Source organism: Cariama cristata, unplaced genomic scaffold (genome assembly GCF_000690535.1).
Source record: "Cariama cristata isolate BGI_N322 unplaced genomic scaffold, ASM69053v1 scaffold27638, whole genome shotgun sequence".
In the NCBI taxonomy this organism is placed as follows: domain Eukaryota; kingdom Metazoa; phylum Chordata; class Aves; order Cariamiformes; family Cariamidae; genus Cariama; species Cariama cristata.
Window position 1 is genome coordinate 57,138 of NW_009631137.1, and position 26,753 is coordinate 83,890.

At 35.3% G+C, this 26,753-nt stretch overlaps 1 protein-coding gene across 1 annotated transcript in view; it reads left to right on the forward strand.

The window, feature by feature from the left end:
• The window catches only part of LOC104166045 (G-protein coupled receptor 98-like), a gene marked incomplete at its 3' end in the record, with an annotated part of 74,837 nt that extends 48,732 nt beyond the window's left edge, over positions 1-26,105 (forward strand). Inside the window, exons 18-34 of the mRNA XM_009705849.1 lie at positions 2,158-2,284; positions 4,337-4,554; positions 5,654-6,397; positions 8,519-8,892; positions 10,767-10,943; positions 12,676-12,856; positions 13,466-13,668; positions 14,298-14,427; positions 15,959-16,039; positions 17,375-17,514; positions 17,936-18,545; positions 19,499-19,714; positions 20,952-21,167; positions 22,340-22,584; positions 22,782-22,963; positions 23,709-24,520; positions 25,896-26,105. Of these exons, the coding sequence (XP_009704151.1) occupies positions 2,158-2,284; positions 4,337-4,554; positions 5,654-6,397; positions 8,519-8,892; positions 10,767-10,943; positions 12,676-12,856; positions 13,466-13,668; positions 14,298-14,427; positions 15,959-16,039; positions 17,375-17,514; positions 17,936-18,545; positions 19,499-19,714; positions 20,952-21,167; positions 22,340-22,584; positions 22,782-22,963; positions 23,709-24,520; positions 25,896-26,105 (4,866 nt within the window). The remainder of the gene's footprint in view (positions 1-2,157; positions 2,285-4,336; positions 4,555-5,653; positions 6,398-8,518; positions 8,893-10,766; positions 10,944-12,675; positions 12,857-13,465; positions 13,669-14,297; positions 14,428-15,958; positions 16,040-17,374; positions 17,515-17,935; positions 18,546-19,498; positions 19,715-20,951; positions 21,168-22,339; positions 22,585-22,781; positions 22,964-23,708; positions 24,521-25,895) is intronic.
• Between the last annotated feature and the right edge of the window lie 648 nt (positions 26,106-26,753).

The following is a 26,753-nucleotide window of genomic DNA, read 5'->3' on the forward strand; positions in this document are numbered from 1 at the left end:
ATTCTTTTACATATTTTGTCATGCTCTGGTGTATATTACACAACTGCCTGATTTTTGTAAAAACAAACAGAAGTGCCTTATTTTAGAAGAAAACGATGTAAATTGGTCTTTGTTTTATTTTTGTAGTAGTGCAATCTATGCATACTTTTTTTTTCAGTCTGACATCATGGTTTTACAAGGCTTAATCTACAGAAAGATGTGTGTTAGAAACCACTCAGTGTACCACCAGTAAAGAATGGGTTTATTAGCTTGGAAATAACGTTGTCTTTTTTTTTTTTTTTTTTTTTAAATTATCATTTAGTAGGAAGCTATACAAAATTGTTCAACACATTCCTATTTTTTAAATAGATGTCTTCTGGAATAATTCATCACTGATTTTTAATGTTGTTAATAAAATATAAGTTAAATGTAAGGAACAGGTAAATTTTCCTGGGCTCTACCTGCTTAATAAAGACTCTCCCCACACCTAGCCCAGCCAAAACTCAAGGTGTAGTGGGAGACACATCTACAGCTATGTTAGAAAATTTTAGTGGTTTACTGTCCTTCAGTTGTTATCACTCTGTAGCTGAGAGGTAAGAACAAGCTGTGAATGCACTGCATATCTTTGCAATGCAAACCAACACCGAATTGAGTAAGCCATCAAAACAATGACTGAGAATTGAGCGGCTGTAATTTAATAAAGCAAAGGAAAACTATCACAATTAAGCATCAGAGTATACCTTCACATTAGATTATGTGGTAGGTGAAATACCTACCAGGGATTCAATTCAGGATGAATAAACGTAAAATTCGATTTCTTCATTTAGACCTTCATACTAAGTGTCTTAGCAGTAGTCTATAATGATCTAGTCTTCACAGTCAGTGAGGCTAAGAGAGTGTTTCAGATCACACGAAAGCGGACACCCAGTGGATGCTCTATGAATTGCTCACATGGCTTCATTGATCTCGACCTGCATCTGCCCTAGACACTGGTGGGAGACAGCCAGAGAATTATAGGGGAATTTTTAGCAATTGTTTGAGTATAAGGTAGCTTACATGCTTCCTGAGGTTAGCTAGCATTCAGTCAGGTACCCAGCTCTCGTACAGAGCATCAACCTTATGGAAATGATTGGGCAAAGCTGTTCTTCTCCCTTCTTGAATTTTGTCTTCAGTGACCTCTTTCTTCTTTAGTAACTTTCTTCAGGATCAGCTGGTATCATCTCTTACCATTCTGTTGGCAACATACGATGGCTTTCCTCCTGGTACACTGCTCCTACAAGAATGGGTAGCTGCAGGATCCTTTTGCCTCTAAGAGGACGATCATATCATCATGCAACCTCTCTAGAATCACTAAGAATATAGAATGTTTCTATATACATTCCTGAAAGCAAAAAAAAATTATTTTCTTTCTATGATCTGTTGCATATATTGACCTTGATTGTTACATCCCTTTTGAAAATTATGTTGGACTGTTGTACCTCAGAGAAAATACAGATGGAGGTATATGAAGTTAAAGAGTAAACATGTTGTTTACTTTGGAACAAAAGCTAGACTAAAGCTCTTAAATAGCGTGAAAAATGGGATGGGAGTGGAAACATAAAGTACATCTGTGGACATTGGAAGGGTGTTACAGTGTCCCTACAGTGCTAATATACACACAGAAATCCTACTAGCTTCCACTGTAATTCACAATATCTTATATTTTCTTCTTTCAGGTGGGCTGTGATATGGGTATGAATAGACTCTTAGATATTGTTCTTAGCTGCAATTTAGTTCTTAACTTCTATTTAGTTTAAGTGGAATATGTCTATTCTAGGTCTAAAGGAGACCTGGGATCTCTGAGTATCTGTCTTTTTCTTTTGACTTGACCAGTTGATCAAACATGAAATGCTACGTCTCATACATTCCTTTCTGCTCAGAGTCACGTCTTTCCTGGTCATGCCACATATCTTTTTCTCGCAGATCTTATGTCTTGCTCTCTTCATGAAATGCTACTTAAGTATTTTCACTCTGATTTGCCTGTTACTGAATGCCTCAAATATTTGTTTTTACTGATTATTTTATCATTGTTCATTTCTTTGCATAAAAGCAGTTGGTGTGAGAAGGAAACACCTTCAGTTTTAGAGTTACCTCCGTTTCTGATTCCAGTTTTGATAAAATTATTCACTCTCTTTTTAGGGGACACTGTTATCTTTAAGGCTGGGGTGGCTATAGTTATTATTGAAGCAAATGATGACCCTAATGGAATTTTCTCCTTGGAACCTATAGAGAAGCCAGTGGAAGAAGGCAAAAGTAATGATTTTTTGTGAGTAACTTTTAAATAATAATTTTGCACTTTTTTTGAACTGATGTACGTGGTACTTTATGGATAGTACTTTGATCTAATCCCATAGAAGTTTACATTGATAAAAATATTTTAAAGAAAAATAGCTTTACCAAATTTTGGGCTTGTAAACGCATTAGAGACATCAACTGTTATATTATCAAGTAGACTGTGCATATTAAAATGTATACAGAAATTCATGTTAAAATATAAATAAATAAGACTACAGCATGGTTGTTTTGTTATGTTCTCAGTAGACTTTATATACAGAAGAATCTAGATGATTGAGCCGAATATAACCTTGACTAATGGACAAGTAAAAAATCTTTTCAAAATACAGGATACAACTATGTGGTTGTTCATTTCTCTTTGCACCCTGCTTCGAAGCCTTCCCCTACAAACAACCAATATTACTGTATTCTTTCTGTTAGTTTGTTTTTCTTCTTTCTGCTAGTTACTCAAAGTCCAGATGTGACTCTCTTCTAGACTGAAAATACTCTACCTCAGTCTGACCTCTGAAATTATTTCCCTTCCAGCCACTGGGATGTATTTAAGAGTAGGAAAGGTTAAGAAATTACTTTTGTTGGCATCTTACCTTGTTATGTTCCATGAAGTCAGGATGGGATTATAAATTGGTAAAAATACTGATTTTTCAGTAAGAAACCTCTAGACAGGATATAAAGATAAGTTAGGTCACAATAAAGGTGATAGTGTGAACAGTTAGGGAAGAGGCTGTTTTTGCATTTGTTTAATTATCCTTTATATCTTTTTATTTTATCTTTTTCTTTGTTTTAAGACCTTGAGGCAGATGCCTATGGCTGTGAATTAGGTCTTTATGCTTGTGTTACATCTGAAAAATGAAAATCCTTGAGAAAAGAGGATATTAAATACATTGTATGTTTGGTTTTGTTTTTCTGCTGGGTTTTTTTTGGTCCTTTATAATCCTATTTGCAGGATAATTTTTTTTTTATTTGATGGTGTGAAGAATGATGATTTGAACTAAGCCTGTTTATATACAGGTGCTTTATGGAAGTATATGATGCCGAGATCATCAACATTTGAGGACCTTGCTCAGTCCTCATTGATGAAATATATTTACTAGGGAGCTGTCTCTTCCATACCGTCACTGCTTTGGCTAATATTGTGTAGTACATAACAAAAGGGTCAGAGTAGCATATAACCTAACCATGGAGAACAGTTATGGCAGCACTGAATGTTACAGGGAGTAATTGGAGTTACTGTAACAGTGCTGCACGGCTGGGAGAGACCACCCTGGTTAACAGCAAAAAAAGAAAGGCCTTTGGAAACAGAAACAACATAATTGTGTTGCTGGGCCTAGACTAGTTTTGCTGAACTAATTTTTCAGCCTGGTATAATCTCTTTGTACAGCACACTTTTTCTAAGTAAAGCACACTTTGGTAATAAAGGCACTATTTGCTTCAGATTTTGTTTATAATGCCTTTTGGAAATTGGTGAAATTATGTTGCCAGATAGCTGTACAAAAAATTAAATCTTGTTTTGATTTACTACATTCTTAATCTGGAATAATCACAGATTTCTGAAGGACATAGAATAACCCAATTTAATACCAATGTAAGCAAGTTTAATGATGCTTGATGCTTAAAGGGAGAAGTGTTTGTGGTTAGATGTAAATGATTCTCTTTCTTGTCTAAAGGTGGCCAGATATATACATTTTTAGTGTTAACTTGCTGAACTGTTATACATTCATATTTATTGTTTATGTAATAGAAGTGCAAGACAAACTGATGTTTAGCTTAACAGTACTGCTTTGGATGAACCTGCTTTTTTCCTAAAGTACCTGTGGTATACCTGGGAGTAGAATTATACTGTGAAATTGCGGGCCTACAGAGAGGATTGTATTATTGTTCATGGTTGTATTTATTGTTCGTGGTTGTTTGGAACGTTGTATCTTATTTTTCACAGTAAGGAAGATTAGTGAAATCGTATTTTCCCTTGCTAACGTATGCTGATGCATACCTGCCAGGATGTTCACTCTTTCTCTGTCACTGCTAGGGTTTTGAGACATAGAGGACACTTTGGCAATGTCTCATTGACCTGGCAGCTGTTTGATAAGGACTCTGCGCTCAGGCCAGGAGAAGAGTTCTATGAAACTTACGGGACTGTGTGCTTCATGGATGGTGAAGGATCAAAGCCAATAACACTCCATGCTATTTCAGATAGAATTCCTGAATTCAACGAATTTTACATTCTAAAGTTGGTGAATGCTTCAGGTATTGTCTTCCATATCACCATTCCCTTCATATCTGGTAGAATAGAATTATATTTAATCAATCAAAAAGAAATCAACCCTGGAAAAAGCTTTGCCTTTAATCATGTGTTGATATTCTATACTTTTCTGATAAGGTTTTAGGTTTTATTTTCCATTTAATCTTGATTTAGGTATATGAATGAAGTTATTCAGTTCCTAAATTGGTGTTATAGACATTGTGGTGATCTGACCTTTAAAAAGGATGACTCTTGGTGATTTCAGAGATGTAGATCTTTGTGTAGTTGAAGACAAAATAGAGCTGTTAAAGGCTATGCATGTCTACCATAATGGAGGTTGGTTGGTTGGCTTGTTTCTAGAGGAGGTGTAGTACTTAGAGTTACCACTTCATGTGACTTAAGTTACAACAGCTACAAGTCTACTATTGGGCAGAATTCCAAATCTCCTGGACTCATTGCACCTCAATACTATTTATGGTCTTCTGCACCCAGATACAACTGAAAATATGTGTTGACCTTTCCTGTATGTGAAATCCATAGGTGTGTACAGAAGATTTCCTACTTATAATGGGTAGTTCACATTATTATCTTCGTGTCATGAATTCTTACTGTGCAGAAATAGATGACTAATGGCAGGACTTAGTGGCAGTTTTAATACACAAAAGGTTACTGATTTTGCAAGGTATCTCTGCTTCTGTTTCAGAGGCAATGGGCCAAATTTTGCCATTCCATATTTGTGTAAATCTTCGAGTAATATGAGAACTGAATTTGGCCTCGTGTTTGTCAAATGAATCCAAGGTAACCTGTCTCATTGGCTAATTCAGAAAACCTGGAGCTAATCTTGTTTAAGCCGAAAGACAAATGTGTGTTTGGCAGTTGAAAAATAACATACTGCTTTGTTTTCTATGAAAATTGTCACTATAGTGTTTTAAAAACAATACCATTAAATCAGAGTATTTTCTAAGAGTTCAGAGGCTCTTTAGAGAAGATTTAAGCCTTTTAGAAGCATATATTATTAAAAAAACTTTAAATACTTAGTAACTTTTTTCAGACTGTGTTGTTTGAAACCGACCGTTAAGTTTTGCTCTGACTTCCATTATATAGGTGGGTCTCCTGGTCCTGGTGGTCAGTTATCTGAAACAAGCCTTGCTGTAACTGTGATGATTCCATTCAATGATGACCCTTTTGGAGTCTTTGTTATAGATCCAGAGAGCCAAGACAGAGAGATAGTGGAAGATGTTCTTTCTGAAGATGATCTTGCCTATATTACAAACTTCACCATCTGGAGACAACAGGGCACCTTTGGCGTTGTCCGTTTAGGCTGGGAAATACTATCTAGTACGTTCCAAGCTGGACTACCATCAATGGTAGACTTCTTGTTGCTGGGATCATTTCCAAGTTCAGTACAATCTCAGCCTCACATGAGACGCCATCACAGTGGAACAGATACTTTGTATTTCAGTGGAAAAGAGGATGCATTTGGGATTATTGGTCCAGAATACCCGTACAATGGAAATACTGCAGTGACTAATTTTACATTTTCAGCATGGTTAATTCCTAGTCTCAGTACTGATGGCTATATAGTTGAAAAGGATGATGATAATGGGACCTTATATTACGGCGTGAAAATCCAAACAAATGATTCTCATGTTTCTGTAGTGCTTCATTATACAGCATTAGGATCCAATATGACATATATGGCTAAAGCAGCAGCCCTGAAGTATCTGGATGAAAATACTTGGCTTCACCTTCTGATTACTCTGGATGAAAGTATAATTGAATTTTACATGGATGGAATTCCAGTTCTAGGAGGAATGAAGAGCCTTAAAGGAGAAGCAATTGCTGATGGTGAGCCAATAACCTGCGTTATTTTTCTCCATATGTAAAATTCTGCAATGTGTAAAAAAGTCTAGCTCCTTGACAGGTGTGTGCAAGATACTGAAATTATTGTATCTGATTAGTTAATTGAAAAGAATGGATAGAAAATTCTGTGGATTTTCAAAAAGCATATGGAAATTAGAGCTGGGAAAGTTTCAGAAAATTCAGAACTGTAACAGAACTTGGATTGCAATAATTAGAAAATAAATTAATAATTAAAAAAAATTTATATATGTATGCTTATCATGTATACATACAGTTATATATGTTTACAATTTTTAATTTCCATAATATTTACAATAGTGTAACTGAGAAAGGACTTTTTTTCCTCTCAGTTTGTGAAACAAAATGCAATAATGATTTTGTTTCTAGTTGTGTATTGTATCACAACCAAGCCAGTATCTTGTAAACAATAGAATTTTCCAGGATGTAGATTTACATAAGTGTGTATTTACATGGTATATGAAATTTATGCTTATAAGTTTAATAGTGTTCCAAGGAACATTAGCATATGTACTTCAGTTTATCTAACTGGATAGTCCCAGATGTGATTTTAGTCGTAGGTAATCATTATGGACTTTCACTCTGAACTAGCATACCAGTGACCAGAGATGTATCAGAACAATTCCTGTATAAAAAGTCAGATATTATATGGTCAGAATACATTTATATTTACTCTTTGTTTTGCAGTTTCCCACTCTTCCGCATGCATTTTTTTTTCCTGGAGATCATCTCCATCTTTTTTTCCTTTCTTCCTCTTGCCTTCAGTTTCACATCTTTGCTTTGGTGGGGATAGGCAGTGAATGATTATCAAATTCTTGAATACAATCTCCTTTCTGTAATCAAAGAAGGAGAATTAGAAAACATACAGTGATGTTAAATGCGTATACATCTACATGCATATATATACTCAAACATAGAGTGAGAACAGAGAGAAGACTTCATTAGTTGTATAGTGTAGTATTTTATTTCTGCCTGTAAATTTCCAGTGGTTGAAGTCTGAGAAATAAATTTGCCCTCTGTAACAAAGTAGTGCTTCTGCAATTAATAATTTCCATCAGACTTGCAGTACTGTAGCTGAGAAAGGATTTTTTTTCCCCTCAGTTTCTAAAACAAAGATGTGTGAAATGCAGTAATGCTTTTGTTGCTAGAAGGATATGTCTGAGTCGTTGTAAATTTTCTATATTAGCGGAGATGGCATATGCTCTGTCTGGAGATACTTACTACAAGTTTAAGGTAAGGATTTCATCTCTCTCCTGTTAATGTTGGATACTACACAGTGGTGAGCATAGTAGCCCAGTTTTTCTCACCATCCTCCTCTTTGTGCCCTGGGACCATTATCAGTTGCTGTGGTTGCTCGTCTCTAGAACTGACGCTTAGTGTCATAGGTATGCCAGTACGTTCAGGAGCACAGTTTCTTCCAAAAACAGAAAACAACTGGAAAGAAGAGATATCTATGTGTTTTAGCACAATAGGAGTGAGTATGAGGTACCAGTTTAGTATATTTGTGAAAAAAGCAGCTGTGATCTGATGATTTGCTGAGTAAGATAATTGTTTGGAGAGAGAGAAATATTAATGCTGTTGTAAAAAGCATTTGGAATTTGGTGTACATTTCTGAAGTCTATATTCCCAGTGCATTAGGGGAAAAACATATCCAGAAGGGCTAATGCAGTGACAATGAGGATCATCAAAATGGATCCACTGTCCTAGCAGAGAGAGACAAAATGGGGTCAGTTTAGCAAAACAAAAACTGAGAGGGGTTGCAGTTGAGCTCTGCAAATCTCTAATGCAAAAAGAGAAGCTTCTAAACCTCATTAGAATAAGGGATGGTGACAATGTGCTGGTAGAATTAGTAGGATGAAAAACCTGAATTGTCTAGGATGGAATCGTTTGACCTGTGATGGTCTGTCCATGACACTGAGATGAGACTTGACGAACTTCCTGATTTTGCATATCAAGATCAATATGATTCCTAATCCAGGGATAATAAAGAGTTTACCATTGATTTTTAACAATTACAGCTATTTGGCTGCAGATTTATTACTTTGAAGACATACAATAACATGAGAAAAATTATAATTTCCTTCTCAGGTCCAGGAATAGTGAGAATTGGAGCAGGAATCAATGGCAGCAGTAGGTACACAGGGCTAATGCAGGATGTGAGGCTTTATGAGCGTAAATTGACCCGAGCAGAGATCTATGAACTCCATGCAACTCCTGCAAAGAGTGATGTCCATCCTGTCTCTGGGTATTTGGAGTATCGACAAGGAGAGACCAATAAATCGTTCATTGTGTCTGCAAAGGATGACAAAGAGGAAGAAGGAGAGGAGTTATTCATCCTAAAGCTCATTTCTGTGCGTGGTGGAGCCCGAATTTCACAAGAAAATACCACAGCAAGATTAAGAATACAGAAGAGTGATAATGCTAATGGTTTATTTGGCTTCACTGGAGCATGTATTCCTGAGGTAAGGTGTTCATAAGGAAAATTATAGGTGAAGTATTGGACACAGAAAAATTAATGGCAAGACCAATTGACCTACACAGGGCCTTGATTTCACATTATTAGTTTTTGTAGTTAAGCGAAATTTTTCTAGAATTTGGAAATGTATAGGTTCTGTTAATACAGCCTCAGTCTCACTGACATTTGCAATATCATTTTTAAAAATCCCCCAAAGCTATTTTTATTAAGAAAATTATTTTTATTACGTAAACTGAAGACTAAGGCTTAAATTTTTCTGGAAGAACAATTTTTTTTCCTTTACTTCTGTCAATTCTGAGACTGGGTTATCAATTAAAATATAAGATTTAAATTTCTTTTTTTTTTGGAGAATGGATTGTTACAAATAGTTTTATTTTATTTTTCTGTGTTACATGATGTGTTTGAAAGACTTTTACTACAGGTCATGCAATGACAAAATGTGATGTATTTTTCTGCAATCATTTGCTGTCATAAGTTGTGAAGTATAAATTACATATGTTTGTTGTGAATTCGGTTGATACTGACTGTGAGTTGGGTTTTTTTTTAAACATTAACTTATTCTTTGGTGGTGGCTACCATATATGAAATATATACACTTGCTACTTTTGGGGAAGAGGATTGAAATAAGCATAATTAATTTTTGCTTGTTTAATCAGTTATGAGGGAGAAAGACATGATACTTGTTTCTATTGGTATTGGATTATTTTGGAAAACAAATTTCAGAATACTTTCCAATTTGGGAACTTTCATGACCTTTTAATTACTTTCTTTCTAATCGAAGTGCTTATGATGTGTTTGAAAGTAACCATCTCACCTGAGCGATACTGGTTTTCAGTTTGGTTCCATTTGCTTTCTATGTGCCTATCATATGCTCTGATAATAGATTCCTTCAGTTTCAAATGCCACTGATAGTACTATAATGCCACAGATCATCAACCAACCGTGAAGCAAAATAAAAAATTTATATGGCATGTTAATTGTTTTGGATTTATTTTACATCTGTTTCACAGGGAAATATTGGAGCTCTCAGTGATGACGCAGATACATCGCATAGTTTTATCAGTAGTTTAATTGCTTTATGTGCATATCTGTCTACTAAGCAGCTGAAAGTACATGCAGTATCTGTTATACAGCATGTGTTATACAGCAGCTCTGAAATTTATCTAATGCTTAAGATAGCTTTAGCCTTTCTGGCAATTTTCAAATAAAATAATTTTCTATTTTAGTTCTATGATCATAATTTTCTAAAATACACGGTCAGTATCAATACCTGCTTTGTTCTAAATGTATGAAATTGTTGCTACTGAAGTCATGTTCTCTCTGAAGACACAATTGTAAAGAGGATTGTAGCACAGAAAGGTTTTCAAAGTTTTTCCTGAATGATGATAGTGTAGTTTAATTTTAATGTAGCTGGTTTTTTTTCCCCACAGTGTTTCTGGTTGGGGAAAGGTGGAATCCAAATCTTTCTTTAAATTATTGCTAATAAAATTTAAAATAATTGACATTAATATAAACCAATAGTTTCAGTTGCTTTTGACATGTATATTTCAAGCATATTGATTCTGTCTTCGACATCTAGTTTGGGGGAAAAGATTGTGTCCAAAACAAACAACAGGGTATAGTTATTGGCTTACCTCTGTAGTCCTCAGGGAGATACTACAAGCTGTTGCAAATTCCACTAAGGTTGTTCTGACCACTGTCAAGTTCAGTTTCAGCTTCCTACCACTCCAAAAGTGCTGAAAGTAACATGACAGCAATATTTTACCTGAACATTTGACTAGCGTTAGAGAATTCCGTGTTTTGCATTTCGTCCTTTGAATTACATTGACAATAACAAACATTTCAATTTCTTTCTTCCAGACTGCGGATGAGGGTTCCACTATATCCTGTGTTGTGGAGCGTACAAGGGGAGCCCTAGACTATGTATATATAAATTACTTTATCTCACAGGTTGATTCCACTGGCATTAATTACTCTGTTACCGATTTTTCGAACAGCAGTGGCACTATCACATTCCTTCCTTGGCAGAGATCAGAGGTAAACCCTACCTTCCTATTAACTATTCATCCTGTCCTTTGCAAACCTGCTGGAAAACACCTTCTGAGAATGCTTGGCTATTTTTCATATTAGAGAGTGTGTCGTTCACATGGCTTTTGTTATATTTTGCAGGGTTTTTTTCATTCCTGACAACTAACGAGTGATATGATAGGTGCTTATAGATCTGTGTACATCAGTTCAGGGATCACCATGTATGCATATATGTCTGAATGCACATAATATTTGAGATATGTTTACATATATATATATTAGATTTATATATGTCTATATGTATACTTGAAGGGTAGTCTTGGGCTGAAATAATGGATCCAGCTACTTTTGAAATTGGAAAATGATAAGGTTTTGATCTGAGTTTTGGAACTCAGATTTATCTCCACATAATTAAATAGACACCGGTAAAGTTTACTGCTGTGATCAAGTGTCTTGCAACCACTATTGGCCATGTTCTGTCCCTTTTACTTAATCTGTGTCTATCCTATGAGTTCAATCCTGACCCACAGCACAGGAATTTCACATTTATTTGAAGAAAGGGTCGGACTACAATACTAGAGAAAGTTAATGTGTGTTTTCTATTAGCATTCATAAAATAAGAAGAGTGAACTGTTAGTAGAAAATGCTATCCTCAGTTTCCCTTTTATCACTCTGCTGAAGTCAGTATGAACTGACTGAAACATGCTGACACCACTTGACAGGATCCCAGTGGCTCCACTAGAACTGTGGATCTAGTCCCAGTTAAACAATGTAAGTGATTAGAGCTTGGCAAAAGCTTGTGGTATCTGCAAATAATTTGTTCACGTCACTGTTCATTCAGCTTTATTTCTCGATTGAATCATGTTACTGCATTGCATACAGTCATATAAAGCAAAAATTTCCAAAGCTTTTCTAGTCTGGCGGCATGGATGAGGCCTGCCTTATTCTATCTAGTAGCAGAAAAAGGCTGGTATACCTTCTTGCTCCACTGCTATGTGGTCCAATTTATTGTCTACGTATGGAGGAGTTAATGGGCATGGCCCTAAGGACCAGCTTGGGAGCAGTTGCTTGTCAGGTGAGATATCCTAAGAGACTTTCCATCAATGTCTGTAAGCTACTCATTCCCACACTTCTAAATACAATCAGCTGCTTAAAACTTTTCTTCTATGTGTTTGTCTAATCGTATCACAATATATAGAAAGCTTGAATTGTCTGAGGTGATTATGTTACCCTGTGCAGAGCAGGTTATGTTAATTAATAGTATGATCTGCAGTCTCCAATGTCAGGTGACATAAAAAGCTTGCTTTGCTTGCTCTCTAAATTGGATTAATAACTGTAATATCTCTTCAGAAGCACAATTTCTTTAAGATTTTGAAATCTATCAGATATTTCATTTTCAATATACACAATTTAAACTATGCTTATGTTAAAGCAGGTAATAAATAATTGCTTGCTTGGTTAGGTGTTTATGTAATTTGAAGTGCTTAAGAAAATACACCTCCCATCTCCAGCAGCTTGGTAAAGTTGTTTTTCAAATGCATAGTCTAAACATAAAATATTATCCTAAAAGTTAGGTTAAATTACATGGAAAGCAAAAACATTGTCTACATTACTTTCAGAACTACACAGCAGGTACCGCTGACTGACTAATCAAAAATTTGATGAGTTAAGCAGGGTCGTGAAATTCATAAGTGATATATGTTGCATGGCTTGATTTCTCCATGATTTGGTCCTTCTCTAGGTCTTAAATTTGCATGTTATTGATGATGACATTCCGGAGCTAAATGAATATTTCCGTGTGACATTAGTCTCTGCAGTGTCTGGAGATGGAAAACTAGGTTCAACTCCTACCAGTGGAGCAAGTATAGATCCCGAAAAGGAAACTACTGATATCAGCATCAAAGCCAGTGACCACCCATATGGTAAGAACAATGGAGATGTTATAGTCTTGTTGCAGCTAATTGTATGGTTCTAGCTCAACAGATAAAAACTTTGCTTAATCTTGATAGTTGAGGAAGTAATGCGAAGTATTCCACTTTATCTAACTTGGGATTAATTCATAATTTTATAGAAGAATGAAAGCCGAGTTACTTATTCTTGAGAACATGCAAAAAGACAAAAGCTGCACTGACCAAACAGACAATGATTCTCTTCTGAGAGCAAATAAAGGTTGCATGTAGTTGATCCTGTGTGAGTTTTTCTTAGACAAGAATTCCTGATGAAGAGAGACATTTCTCCATGCTTATTATAGCAATAAGTACCCGATACTATGACATATTAAGGCTCTTTTGGGAAGAGCTGAATTCATTATTGTGCTGTGGCTTTATCAAGACTGATACGGATATCAGCGAGAGAGGGGAAGGTACAGAGCACATCCCTGGAAATAGCATGATTGAATCCTAAGGGCATATCAATAACTGGTTTTTAATTTCTGAAACATTAATTATAAATATTATAATTTGTTTTAAATTTATTATCTTATTTTAAATTTAGTGCAAGAAGCCATGTAAATAGTACTTCTTGTCTACCAGGTCTACTACAGTTCTCAGTGGGGCCACCTCCTCTGCCAGGTGATGAAATGATTCTGGTAGCCTCTGCTGTGCCCCATATTACTATTAAAGAAGAAGTTGGACACATCAGATTACTGGTAGTTCGAGCACAAGGCCTTCTTGGAACAGTTCTGGTGGAGTACAGAACAGTGCCACTTACAGCTTTCAGTCCTAAAGATTATCAGGTATGTCCATTGCCAAGGTGTGTAATTATTTAAGAATTTAGAGTTATTTGTCCTGTAAGTAGCCTTCAGTTTGAGTACTTTAGCCCACCTATGATTCTTTTCACACAAACATTTTGTTTTATATGGTGATGCAATAAAGTAATGTGTAATACTTCAAAAATATACAATATTATATGGCTTTTACCTCCTTTCTGTGCAGCATCTTGTATTTCCTAGGAAAAGCCTCTGGTTTTGATTTTTCTCTCTTAAGAGAATTGTCAATGCAGCAAGAAGAATAATTTGCTATTGTTGCTGAGTATATCAAACTTCATATGAGCATTCAGGTGCATGTACATGTTAAGATTACATTTGTACATACTAGGATTTGTACAAAATAACCTATACATACCTGTGTTTGCTTGTCTAACTGATATCTGTGCAGAAGAATGTAGATGAACGCAGATGCTGATAGTTCTGTGAATTTAGATGCCTTTTTCTCATAACAAAGATTCAGCAGATTTTTTAAAAAGCTTAAGTGAAGAAAAGTAGATGTTTTGACAAAGACAAACAAAATCAAGTTTCTATTTATTTTTTCGTATGGATGAAAACATTAGACTTCAACAAAAATGTGAAGAGCTTTCATATTGCAGGCTGTTGTGGGCACACTGGAATTTCAGCCAGGAGAAAGATACAAGTACATTACTGTTAACATCACTGATAATTCTATTCCTGAGTTAGAAAAAACTTTTAAAGTGGAGCTGTTGAACCCAGAGGGAAGAGGTAAGGCACACACATCAATCCATTGGTTGTCTTTTCATGATCTCTACTCATCCTTTAAAATCTTACCTTTCTTAGGTATACTATTTCCATGTTATTTCTAAAGACAAACACACACTTCCACATTCCCCAGACAGCTGTAATTTTTCTTAGGAAAGAATTATTCTTCAGATATTTTCTTAATCAATGCTGGAAACAACCAGATCCCACAGAAAGTATATTATTACCATGCTTTAGGTCATTTAAAGGCCATTGCTGCTTTTCACATTACTTAATTGCATGGTTGATAATGAGAATTAAAATAAAGTAAAAATTACATTAATTTCCATTTTTGAAAAATTTGTCAATTTTTATAAAATATTTAAGACTAAACAGCCAAAGTGGTTTTTTTATCTGCCATTTCAGTGAAATGAGAGGAATTGTGGTACACTGGCTCATAACTTGTTCAACTGGATTATAGCTTGTGGGTATTGGGAGGCCTAGGGAGTTTAGCTGAGCTGGAGAGGTAGCTGATAGCTCTGTGGAAGAACAAGAAAAACACTCAGTGGAAATCCTGGTGTGAGATGTTAGTCTTACAAGGGACGGCAGGTGTCAGTGCTCCTGCCACATAAAACCACTCAGTCTTTACAGAATTTGTTTCCGTTGGAGAAAATTTTTAAGGGAGATTGTAAGGCTATTTGGAGGGAAAAAAAAATTAGACATGTTGGCAGCCATAAAGTGACTTTCTAACTGATGTGATTTTTTTCATCAATCCACAAATGCAAGTGTGATGCTTCTGGGAAGTTATATCATACTACCTTGAATGTCTATGGTGCAACATGGCACTGTGGTGCACTGTAGTGATTCATTTGATAAAAACTTCAGACCTTTCATGCATGTGGACTTTTTTGGTTGAATAGTTGTTTTGTTAAATGAACTTTTCTCTTCTTTTTTTTTTTTTTTTGGTCAAAAAACTTACAGCTAAATTTGGTAATTCACTAGGCAGATACCCTCTTAACACAAACCTGCTTTTTCGCTTTTTCAACACCATTGCAAGCACAAAACTTAGGGTAAAGTCTGAATTAGTTAAGCCTTGTGCAGATTTTTCCAACTTTCTGACATATTTTTACTTTGTGAGAAAATACTAGAATAAGAGTGTTTGGGAGATTTTAGCCCTTTTTCTTGTTTTGAATTCACATTTCCGATTTCTTCATGACAGACCTCATTTAGGAGTGAGAAAAGGGAAATACAAAGAGAGGACAAAAAGAGGGAAACAGGAAAGACAGAAAAGAGGAAACGGAGGTGTATGTGTTTTCCTTCCTTCTGACCTCCCATTGCTATTTCTGATGTCATCAATTAAACAAGAGGTGGCATATACAATACTTTTTCTGGCTTTTGTCAGAAATCCTGTATACTGTCATATCCAAAATTGATGCCTTCCTAGAATACTTCCCTCTCTTTTTGTGTTGTCCAGAAATGTTTAAATTACTTTCTGCTTTCTCTTTATTTATAAATGTATATATCTGTATATATCTGTATGTCTGTCATCTTAAAGTTGCTGAGCTCTTTAGAAATGATGGCAGTGGTAGTGGTGATGGGAACATGGATTTCTTCCTTTCAACTGTCCATCAACATGGTAAGCATTTTCGATTAATCCTATTTTTTATTGTTAACTGTAGTATTCCTCAAAAATTACTATACTGACACAACATGTCATAGTGTTACTTTACTTGAAGCTACAGGTGATTAATTTTGATTTATCATAAAGTTCTGTCAAAACATTCTTTTTGACTTTAATTTAGGCGTAATTTCAATAGCGGTCAGTGTTTAGTGTAACACAAAAAAGAACTGCTTCTGTACCATCAAAACTACATTGTTGTAAAACACAATATAATAATTCCAGAAGTACAGTTTGCAAAATTAGTTTTGTTCGAAAATTCTCAAATTTTCTGGAGATCAAAAAGCAAAGATACTTTTTAAATTGCAGGTAATTTTAAAATTACCTGATGATATGCTTTGATACATGCTTTATGTTACTTTGGTTGTCTGCATGTCAAAAATACTTTTGAAGAAAAATAAGCTATGTTAGATTTTTTAAAGGAATGTTTTGATTGTTTTTAATTTCTTCTCTTTAAGTTTGTATTTCGGTCATGACATACAGAAAACAAAGATAATTTAATACTGAGAAAATTAAAAAAATACTGAATGGAGAAATAACATAAAATCCAAGGGAAAAGCCTGATCATATACGACTTCATATTAAACCCTACAGACCTGAAAGTGTTATATGAGCACCCGTTATCCAAACTTAGTAATTTATTCCCCTGTGACAGCCTGATTTTCAATTTTATTAGTAAATGCAAAGGATTTCAGTTTGACTCTGAAAATAGGTCTGTGGTTTAGCCACTTTTTTGGAGCTTCCTGGGTTTTTTGAAGGGCTATTTCCCTTTTCTTTGTTCCTGGAAATGCTTTTCTTAGGTGCCAGGCTTGTTCCCTCTCTGAGCAGCAAGTTATCTCACTGAAGACAATCTTTTTAGTAGTAAGATTTACTGGACTTGTTTTTTTCTTTGTTTCTGATTCCAGCTTATGTTAGGATGACACCTGCATTCATCTGGTCTATCTGCTTACACTGTGTTTTACCATATAACTCCCCACCATCCTAAATTCTGCTCTGTTTTCATTCATTAAACCTCTAATTTTATTTCTGTTCCTCCCTTAAAATGTTAATATTTATTATATTTTTTTGTTGCATAGTTCCATAGAAGGTCCATCAGGACTGCATTATTGAAAGTCAATTCCTTATCCATGTGGATAGTTATCATACATTTCGAAAAACCAAAGAAAAAAACAGCACAGATACTCCAGTCATGATCTCCTGTGTATTTTTTGTAACATATTTCTTTAGCTGTTTTCTTTCATATAAGAAAAGATGCTAGAAAAAATAATCCTTTTTGGAACTTGCACTTAACAGCTAGCTTGGGAATTGCGTCTCACATCCTTGTGACTATTGAGGCTTCTGATGATGCTCATGGTGTGTTTGAGTTCAGTACTGAGTCACTCTTGGTAAATGGAACTGAACCTGAAGATGGAGATAGCAATATTGTGCTGCAGGTTAGAAAGCTTTGAGTCTCATATTGCTGTGCAGTCCTCTTCTGTCTGTTTTCACTGGGCGTTCTGTGATGTTTTTGCCATAAGTCTATAGGGTTTATAACAACTTTATCATGCTTGTCTGTTTTGCCATTTCATACTGAGTTTTCTAATGTATATCATTCAGCTTGAAGCTAAAATGATGTAATAATAATATCCACAGGTTGAAAAATACTTCTACTTGTTTACATTTGAGGTGCTACTATCTTAAACTAACAGCGCTGATGATACAACAAATACAACAAAGCTGAGAAAATAAAGATTGCACTGTTTTTTTAAAACCCTAACCCATGATGACAATGTCTTTGCTTAATTCCATCTCATAGTTTTATGTTTTTCTTTCTTATAGAGCAAAAATATTCAGATCTTTATATTTTTCACTTAGGTTGTGAGAATGCATGGGGCCTTGTCTCAGGTGACACTGCATTGGATCATAGTCTGTGATCTTACCAAAGACCTGATCTCTACAGATGGGAATGTAACGTTTGATATTGGCCAAGTGAGAGCAAATATTACAGTACAAGTTTCTCCTGATGAAGTTCCTGAGTTGGATAAGGTGTTTTCAGTTTTGATCATCAATGTCTCCAGTGGTCATCTTGGAAATCATACTAATGCAACATTAACTATTTTAGCTAATGATGATCCATATGGAGTCTTCATCTTTTCTGAGCAAAACAGACCAATAAAAGTTGAGGAAGAAACAAAAAATATCTCCCTGACAATAGTAAGGCATGGTGGTCTCCTTGGTAGAGTAATGGTAACATACAGAACTATTGGCGATGATGAAAACTCACCGTTTCTTCCACCTGATGTTGTTAGAGCAATAGAGGGAAAAGATTATATACCCATTACAGGTTACGTGATCTTCGCAGCCAATGAGAGTGAGGTCACAATATCTTTGCCTATTTTGGACGATGATGATCCTGAGAGGTCAGAATCTGTTTTTGTGGAGCTAAACAGTATTGTTTTGATTCAGAAAGTACAGGATCGGCCAAGTAAGTATCTTCTTTATGTAAAAGCTACAATTTAAATGTGAAGGCTAGTATTTATATTTAATAGGATAAAGTGCAACAAGTTAAATGATAAACTTTTTACCTCTGTCAAACTCTACATAGTTAAGAAATCTCTGAGCTACCTGCCTTGTGGACTGTTGGCTGTATTTCCTTTAGCTCAGTATTTTGTCAGCGATGGATGAGCATTTCTTTATCCCTTTTGCATTGCTTTATTCAAAGTCTTTCAGGCCAAATATGTTACAGCATTGGTTTTGTGCACTAATAGCTGTTCATCTAGTGTTATTTCTGTAAAGTTCAGTATTAGGAAATAACTAAGCGAGTTTTGCTTATTGAAAGCCAAAAAGTCTTTTAAAAATAAAGTGGTGTAGATTTACAGCTGCATGTTGCTTTTTGGTGTAAAGAATGTTTGCTTCATTCCTCATTCAGATAAACTCAGGTCATTTCAGCCTACTTTATGCTTCAAAGCTTCTTGGCATGTCTAATTGCTGCCCACGCCCTGGATTAATCTTGATGTTAAAGGAAACTTCGAATATAATTTTGCTGGGAGGCCGAAATCTTATTTATATTTCATCATAGCAAGTGTAAAAATGAAATTCTGCTGAACTGTATTGATCTTACTACTGGCCTTATGGACAAATAAATAAATAATTTATTTCACAGTACCTCACCTCTTCAAAAAAATTACGGCCTCTGTGCTCCACAGCAGGGTAGAATAATAAGTTTTTTAAAATTGTGGTTTTTCTGCAATAATATAATTCAAACTCCAAAAGTGTGTTGGTGCAGTTTGTAGCTACTTTGTCCAATTCTAAAAAAGATAATTTTGTTGAAAGCTAGTGGCAACTAACCACTAAGCTCACATGTATGTCTATGAACTCTATAGCCATAGATAGTAAGCATCTTAGGCACCCCCTCACTAAGTTTTCTTTACATTTCAGTTGTAAATTCTCCTCGACTTGGATTAGTGGGTGAGACAATAGCTCATGTAATTATCAATGCCAATGATGATGCTTTTGGAACACTTCAGCTTTCAGCTTCAACTGTGCGAGTTGCTGAAAACTATGTTGGACCAATCATTAATGTGACCAGAACTGGGGGAATATTTGCAGATGTTTCTGTGAAATTTAAAGCTATGCCAATAACTGCAACAGCTGGTAAGAAATTATAATAACATAAGTATGCGGTCTATGTTAAAGTGGAAAGAGCATACTGTATGCTTTGATCATCCAAAGCAAACAAGTGTGTATTGAATGCACTATGGTGTAATAAGTACAAAAAACAAAAGTAGTGAGATGTTTACTGACTCTGCTTAGCAAATAGGAATCCCATGGGAGAGATCATGCATCAGCTTTTAGAAAGCTCTGAGACATCATCACTGAAAAATCTAGCAAGAGAAATGAGTGAAAGAATTGGGGTGTTTGTTTCTCTAGAGCCCACCACCTCTTCAAAATAAGAAAATAAATAAAAATAAAAAATAATATAGTAGTATATGTAGCTACTATTTAGTCCCGTGTACATATTTAAACCCACCATGAATTGTTTAGGTGAATTTATTCAAGAGGAAGTGAGAGTTTGGGACTTGGCAAACAAACAGGCAAAAATCAATCAAAACCCAGGAAGACCTGAACTTCTAAAAATGAGAGGTGAAGTTCTCTAGTTGGACCCTGCTATAAAGAAGGTACATAAAGAAAGGAGCAAACTTACGAAGTGCGCAGCGTCAGAACCACTTAGACAGTTATAATTCAAACCCACTGTATTTCAACTGTGTCCAAAATTGAATAGGCAGGTGGTATGTGCTCTAAGAACTGGTATTTTCATTTCCTTTTTATGTAACAGACTTTTCTACATAAGCATGTAGCTAGGTTGATGTCAGAGTATGCTTTCAGTTAGTTTCTGAAGCAGGGCCATTATCTAGTGTATCATAGTTGTTCATCTAGACCTTCTTAGAGACAAATTTGCCTAAAGTGAAGTCCACACAAAAAATGTACCTTTTACTAAAACCTACTTTGACAAAGGTGCTTTTGTTCACTTTTATCTTGGAAAGCCAGAGAGCAATTAGAAATCAAAGGCAGAAACATCTTGGTAGTGTGACCTTGTCAATGGAAGACAATAGTGGACCTTCTGTAACTACCTGTTGGTCTAACAATGCAAACTTTGTTTTGGCCAAGCCAAGTTTTATTTTAATCCATCCAGATATCTAAAAGGCAATGGGAAATAAAAAGAACTCTGTTGTCTGGGTCTGAAGGTAAAGAAAAAAAAACATAAAAACACAGAAGAATGAGTGTGTAAGCAAAAAGAGAAGTATTACTGATGATGTTCAATACATTGAACCATAATGCATTAATATTCTGTGGTTTTTATTGTTTTGGGTTTTTTTGTCTACAAATCTAGGCGAGGACTACAGTGTAGCTTCATCAGATGTTGTCTTACTAGAAGGAGAAACGAGTAAAGCTGTGCCAATTTATATAATTAATGATATCAATCCTGAAGTTGAGGAGTCATTTTATGTTCAGCTGCTGAATCAAACAACAGGAGGAGCCTTGCTTGGATCTTTGACTAGGGCAATCATAACTATTGAGGCTTCTGATGACCCATTTGGATCCTTTGGTAAATGAGTCTTGTTTGCATATTTTGTCTCTTTCGTTAACATTTTTACTGCAGATTTGGGGTTTAGCTGTTACTGAACAACTGAATAAAAACTTTCAGAAGACAAAGGGTAAGCCTGGGTGAAGACAGTAAAGGAAAAGATAAGATAAACTAAATTAAAACATGTAATTAAGGAGTAGCGGCGCTTTAATATAACAAAAAATATTTTTTAGTCAATTGATATAGCAAGATTTTAGAATCTCCCAATAGAGATAAATAGATTTTGTTTACTTTTTTTATTTTTTATCTAAGTAGCATTTCTGCAATAGAATTAAGCCACAATCTGCATTCTAATATCTGTTGCTTAAATATTTTGATATCTTTGTTTTACTAGATAATCATCCAAAGCAGATTTAAAAATCTGGGGAAATTGAAATATGTAAAGAGAAATTAAATTACATTCCCTTATTTTCTATCAAGTACTTCAGTTTTATTCTTCCTCTTATTATCAATAATTGTGTATACTTTCCAAAATTAGTTTCATTACACAGGTTTTGAGAAAGGTTTTCGTGATTTAAAAAATTTAATGATATTTTAGAAATCTATCTTTTTTGTTGTTGTTTGTTTTTTGGTGTATTTTTTCCTGCCTTTTCCTTTGACTTACCCTTTTCTCTCTTCAGTACCCTACTTCCTCTTGTTCCCTTTTGTCAGTAGAAGGTAGAGGAAAGAGAAAAAATTGTCAAAAAAAAAATAATTCCAGATGGGTAATTAATTAACCTAATTCTTAAAAACTAAAAGTTTAATACAAGGAAGACTTTTACTTGAAACAATTTTAGATGGAATACATTTACTTACTTCTTCAGTAAGTGACATAAAAGCTGCTTAAGAGTTTCCTTGCTGGTAAAAATTATAAAGCTGTCTTCTAAGAGCCTAGAAAAAGCTCATGGTTAGCCTCAAGGAATGGGTATGTTGGAATAAGCTTTTTGGATGAGAGCTTAATTTTCATGCTAATTTCTTCTGTAGATGAAAATATTAATACTGAAAGTTTTCTTTTAAATTTAAACCTGATTAAAAGTGATTTACCTGTGCGAGTAAGTGCAATCAAGTAAAATGAAACTATGTACTTCAGGAGTTGATATATTTACTTTCAGTTTCTTTGTTAATGAAATACATCTCTCTGTGCTGTACTTCAGTTTTTCAGATTACCGAATTCACTGTGGAGGAGCCAGAATTTGGATCAGTAACCATAAATCTGCCAATAATCCGCAATGCTGGGACACTCGGTAATGTTACTGTTCAGTGGGCTGCCACCATTAATGGACATCCTGCTGATGCTGACTTGCAGGCTGCCTTCGGTAATATTACTTTTGCCCCTGGGGAAGCCATTCAGGTGTTACTGTTGGAAATCCTGGCTGATGATGTTCCAGAAATAGAAGAAGTAAGTAAAGCAGTTACATCTTTCTTCGACAGTAGTAGAGTTTTAACTTGTTGTAGAAATGTGTGCAAAGAAAAACAAAGAATGCTCTGGCAGGAAGGTACAAGAAGTTCAGATTTTACTTTGCTTGTGTTTATTGTTAGAAATACCAAAAATTGTTTAGCTGCATTATTTCTTTTTCTTTTTTTTTTCTTTTTGAGATTGTCCGTGTAGAATTAACTCAGGCCTCCAATGGTGGTGCTATTGGGTTAGATGGCGTGGCAAATGTTATAATACCTGCCAATGATAATCCTTATGGCACAGTTTTCTTTCATCAATCCTTATATCGAATTCAGGAGCCACTAGAAAGAAATTTGCTTGCAAATATAACAGTCAGGCGAAGGTTTGTATAATGTTTACTTTATTTCTATCTATTACTTTTTCTTTTTTTTTCTTTGTCTTGGCTGTAATTTCAAATGTACTCCTCTTCTATAAGTATTTGCATCAATTTCTTGTTCTGCCAGCTCAGCACATTTTAATTTCATATACATTGTTTTTGAACTAGATGTTTCCTTATTAGAGAAGTGCATAAAGTACTTAAATGTAATGTACAATGTAAACCTAATGTACACAGTGTACCTGAAGGTTCATTTTGCCTAGTTAATCATCAAATCATTTAAAACTGCACAACAACCTGCTCCTGTGGTTTGAACTGGAGGACAAAATGGGTCAACCCTCGTGGAATGGAGAGAAACAAGAAAAGGAAAACAGGTTTTATCCATGTGATATGGTATCCTGAGGACACCTAGGAGGAAAGATGGCAAAGTTAGGCAGCACAGGCTTTCTCTTCCTTGCCAGTCCTAAGAAGACTAAGTTAATTCCTAGAAACAAATGTTTACAAACATGCATTCTTAACAAACTGCTACCCAAGCTATAAATAATCAAACTTGCTACCCGCAAAAAATGACAACTCAGTTATTCTGGTACTAGCTTCTAAAGAATCCACGTACATTAGCTATTTGGAACTTTTCAGCAATTCAGAAAGGGCCTGTGGATTTTGTTCACTTTTATTCTTAACCCAGAAACATACAGAATATTAGACATAGTTCATCAACTAACATTACTTCTTTTATTTTCATGTCTTTTAGTGGGGGAAGGTTTGGTCAGCTGCAAATATTTTACGGCACTTCTGAGACTGATGTTGTAGCTCTTGCCATTGAGCAAGGTCAGGATATCCTGACCTGTTACGAGTCTCCTGTGCAAGGAATTCCTGACCAGCCATTCAAGACCAGAGTGAACGTGTCGGCCGCAAGTGACCCACTGTACGCCTGTGCGACTCAGTGCTTAAAAGAGCAAGCGTGTTCAGCCTTTGCATTTTCCAGTGCCTCTGAGATTCCTCTCTGCCTTTGGCTGACATCAGAGATCAGCCCATTAACTAACACTTCAGGATTCTGGACCTACAAGAAAAACTTCACCAGTGCATCCGCTCTCTTTAGCACACAAGCCATCCCTGGTAGTGATTATGAATCTATTACAAGACAGTGGGCCATAATGCAGGAAGGGGAAGAGTTTGCAAATCTCACGGTTACAATACTCCATGACAGTCTGCCAGAGTTGGATGAGAAATTTACTATATCCCTTTGGAAAGTTGAACTAATGAACATCTCAGCTAGCTTAAAAAATCAGCCAACTATAGGACAGCCAAATACTTCCACAGTTATCATAATGATGAATGGAGATGCATTTGGAGTATTTAGGATCTACAGTGTAAGTCCCAATGCGACAGAGGAAGGTCTGTATGTTGAAGTAGAAGAACGTCCTCAGACCAACGTGCAGCTAATGATACATAGGACAGAAGGCAGCCTGGGACAGGTGACAGTGGAATGGCGTGTGGTTGGTGGAACTGCTACCCCAAACTTGGATTTTGTAGGTGTTGGTGAGGTTCTGGTGTTTGCTGAAGGTGAGGCAAGGTTTTGCACCAGCTTCTGTTTTATAAAACTAGAGAAAAGCAAAAAGAACCTGACAAGCACTCAGTCCTCTGGATGTTTTGATAAGAGACGTCTTATTCTTAGACTAAACCTCCCCGAATGCTCAGGATACATGTTCAAAAGAATATTGTTCATTAGCAAATAGCATTATGTTGCAGAACACACACAGTGGTATCATAAAAATAAAAGACTAAGAGTATAAATATCTAAGTATTTTTAAGAAATGCTGCAGTCTGTGTTATAAAGATTATCTTTTTACCAAATAAATAAGGAATAACAGTGCTGAAGGTGATAGTTGTTGTATCAAAGATAATGAAAATGAGAATCAGACCTGACTGGTCTTTTGTTAACCTTCAGTCAATACAGTATTATTCTTCATTATGTCTCCTTTTAGATTCTGAGATTGTATTGATTTCATAACATAAGATAACAGCATATTAAAAAAACCTTATAAACAGGACAAACAAGTCAATTGTTTGACATTACTTAAGTACTGTGCAGCATGACAGATATATTTTATATTTCCAATGTCTGATTTGATTGAACGGATGCTTGGAAAGCAATTTATTGGAGTGTGGTGAAGTTTCTATTGTGCTAGCTAGCTTGCTAAATCATCTGAACTCGAAAGAAAGGTTGCCAGCAGTGATTCTGAGGCTGATGTGATTACATTGGTGGTTGAAAGTTCAATAAAACTGTTTTCAAAATATTTTGAAAGACAGTGTAGCAAGAAACATGTGTGTCTTATAAACGGATATAATCATAAAACACAGGCTATGCACATGCACTGAGCAACAGGATTGTGTTGTAGATTATAATGGATTATAGAGACTGATCTGATCACGTTTGCTGTTTATGCTATCATTCTTTGATAGTCCAGAAGACAAGTATCTAACACAATGACAACCCATTTTAATGCATTCCCTGGCCCAGTAAATATATTCAAATTGAGTGTACTTATGTGTGTATATGGTTCATCAGAGAATTTATGCACTTGGTAATTTTTTTACAAGAAAGTTATTCCCCTTTTCTAAGTTAAATCTGAAAGTTAGAGAACTTATGATGCAAATAAAGAATTCTAGACATTCAGAAATTGTGCCTGCATTGTTAATTTCTACATAGTGTATTTAATAATGTGATCATTACATTGCCTTAATGTTTCTTTTCAATAGTAATTGAATAAAACTTCATAATGACATTCAGCAATTTCTAGACAGGTAAATAAATAAATATACTTCATGTCCTTTCTTAGATTTTTAAAGGATTTCCTACAAAAAGAGATGATGATGTCTTTTTAAAAGGTGATTTCCGTATGCACACATAAGTATGTATATGTTCTTCTCATTGCAGGGGAAACAAAAAAGGTTGTCACGCTGACCATTGTAGATGATCCAGAGCCAGAGGATAATGAAAGTATCATAATCAGCCTGGTCCGTACTGAAGGAGGGAGTCGGATTCTGCCCAGTTTTGACACTGTCACAGTGGTTATTCTGGCAAGTGACAATGTGGCAGGAATTGTTAGCTTCCAGACAGCTTCAAGATCTGTTATTGGTCATGAAGGTGCGTTCTTTGTGTTGACCACACTCAATTTGTTTAATGTTAGCTTCCATCTCTGTGCTTTCTATTGATAATGACTCGCAGTGATTGTATCACTGTTCAGAGAATGCCAATAAGCAGAGAATAACTACATTCTTGACATATATTTCTTTGAATTTTTAACTCTTGCAAGCATAGCACTTAAATGAAATCTGTGGAAAAGATGAGTACACCATTTTCAATACCATTTTATATGTCATTACCTGTGCTTTCCTTTTTTCTGAAGATGCCCTGCTTATATTGATACTGCATTTCAAAGCTCCTTTTACTATTTCTTGTCTTACTCATTTATACCATATTCCAGAACTGTATATAACTCCCATCATATGCATCTATCAGTGACTTACAGTTCACTTCAAATCTTCTAGAAAATATTCCCACAGAAAGATTAGGATCAAAACCTCCCTCTTCCTGACTCAGTAGCCTGCTGTTTTAAACTTTTCTGTTTGTGCTTTTTTATGGTGGCTTATTTAGGAATGCAGCAATCTTGCTGTCATCACTCAGTCATGACATTTGAGAAAGAACAGTAATAATTTGATACAGACAAAAGGTTTCTACTAGTGCTTTAAAAGAGAACATTATGTGTTTCATCTAAGGTTTCATGCAGTTTTG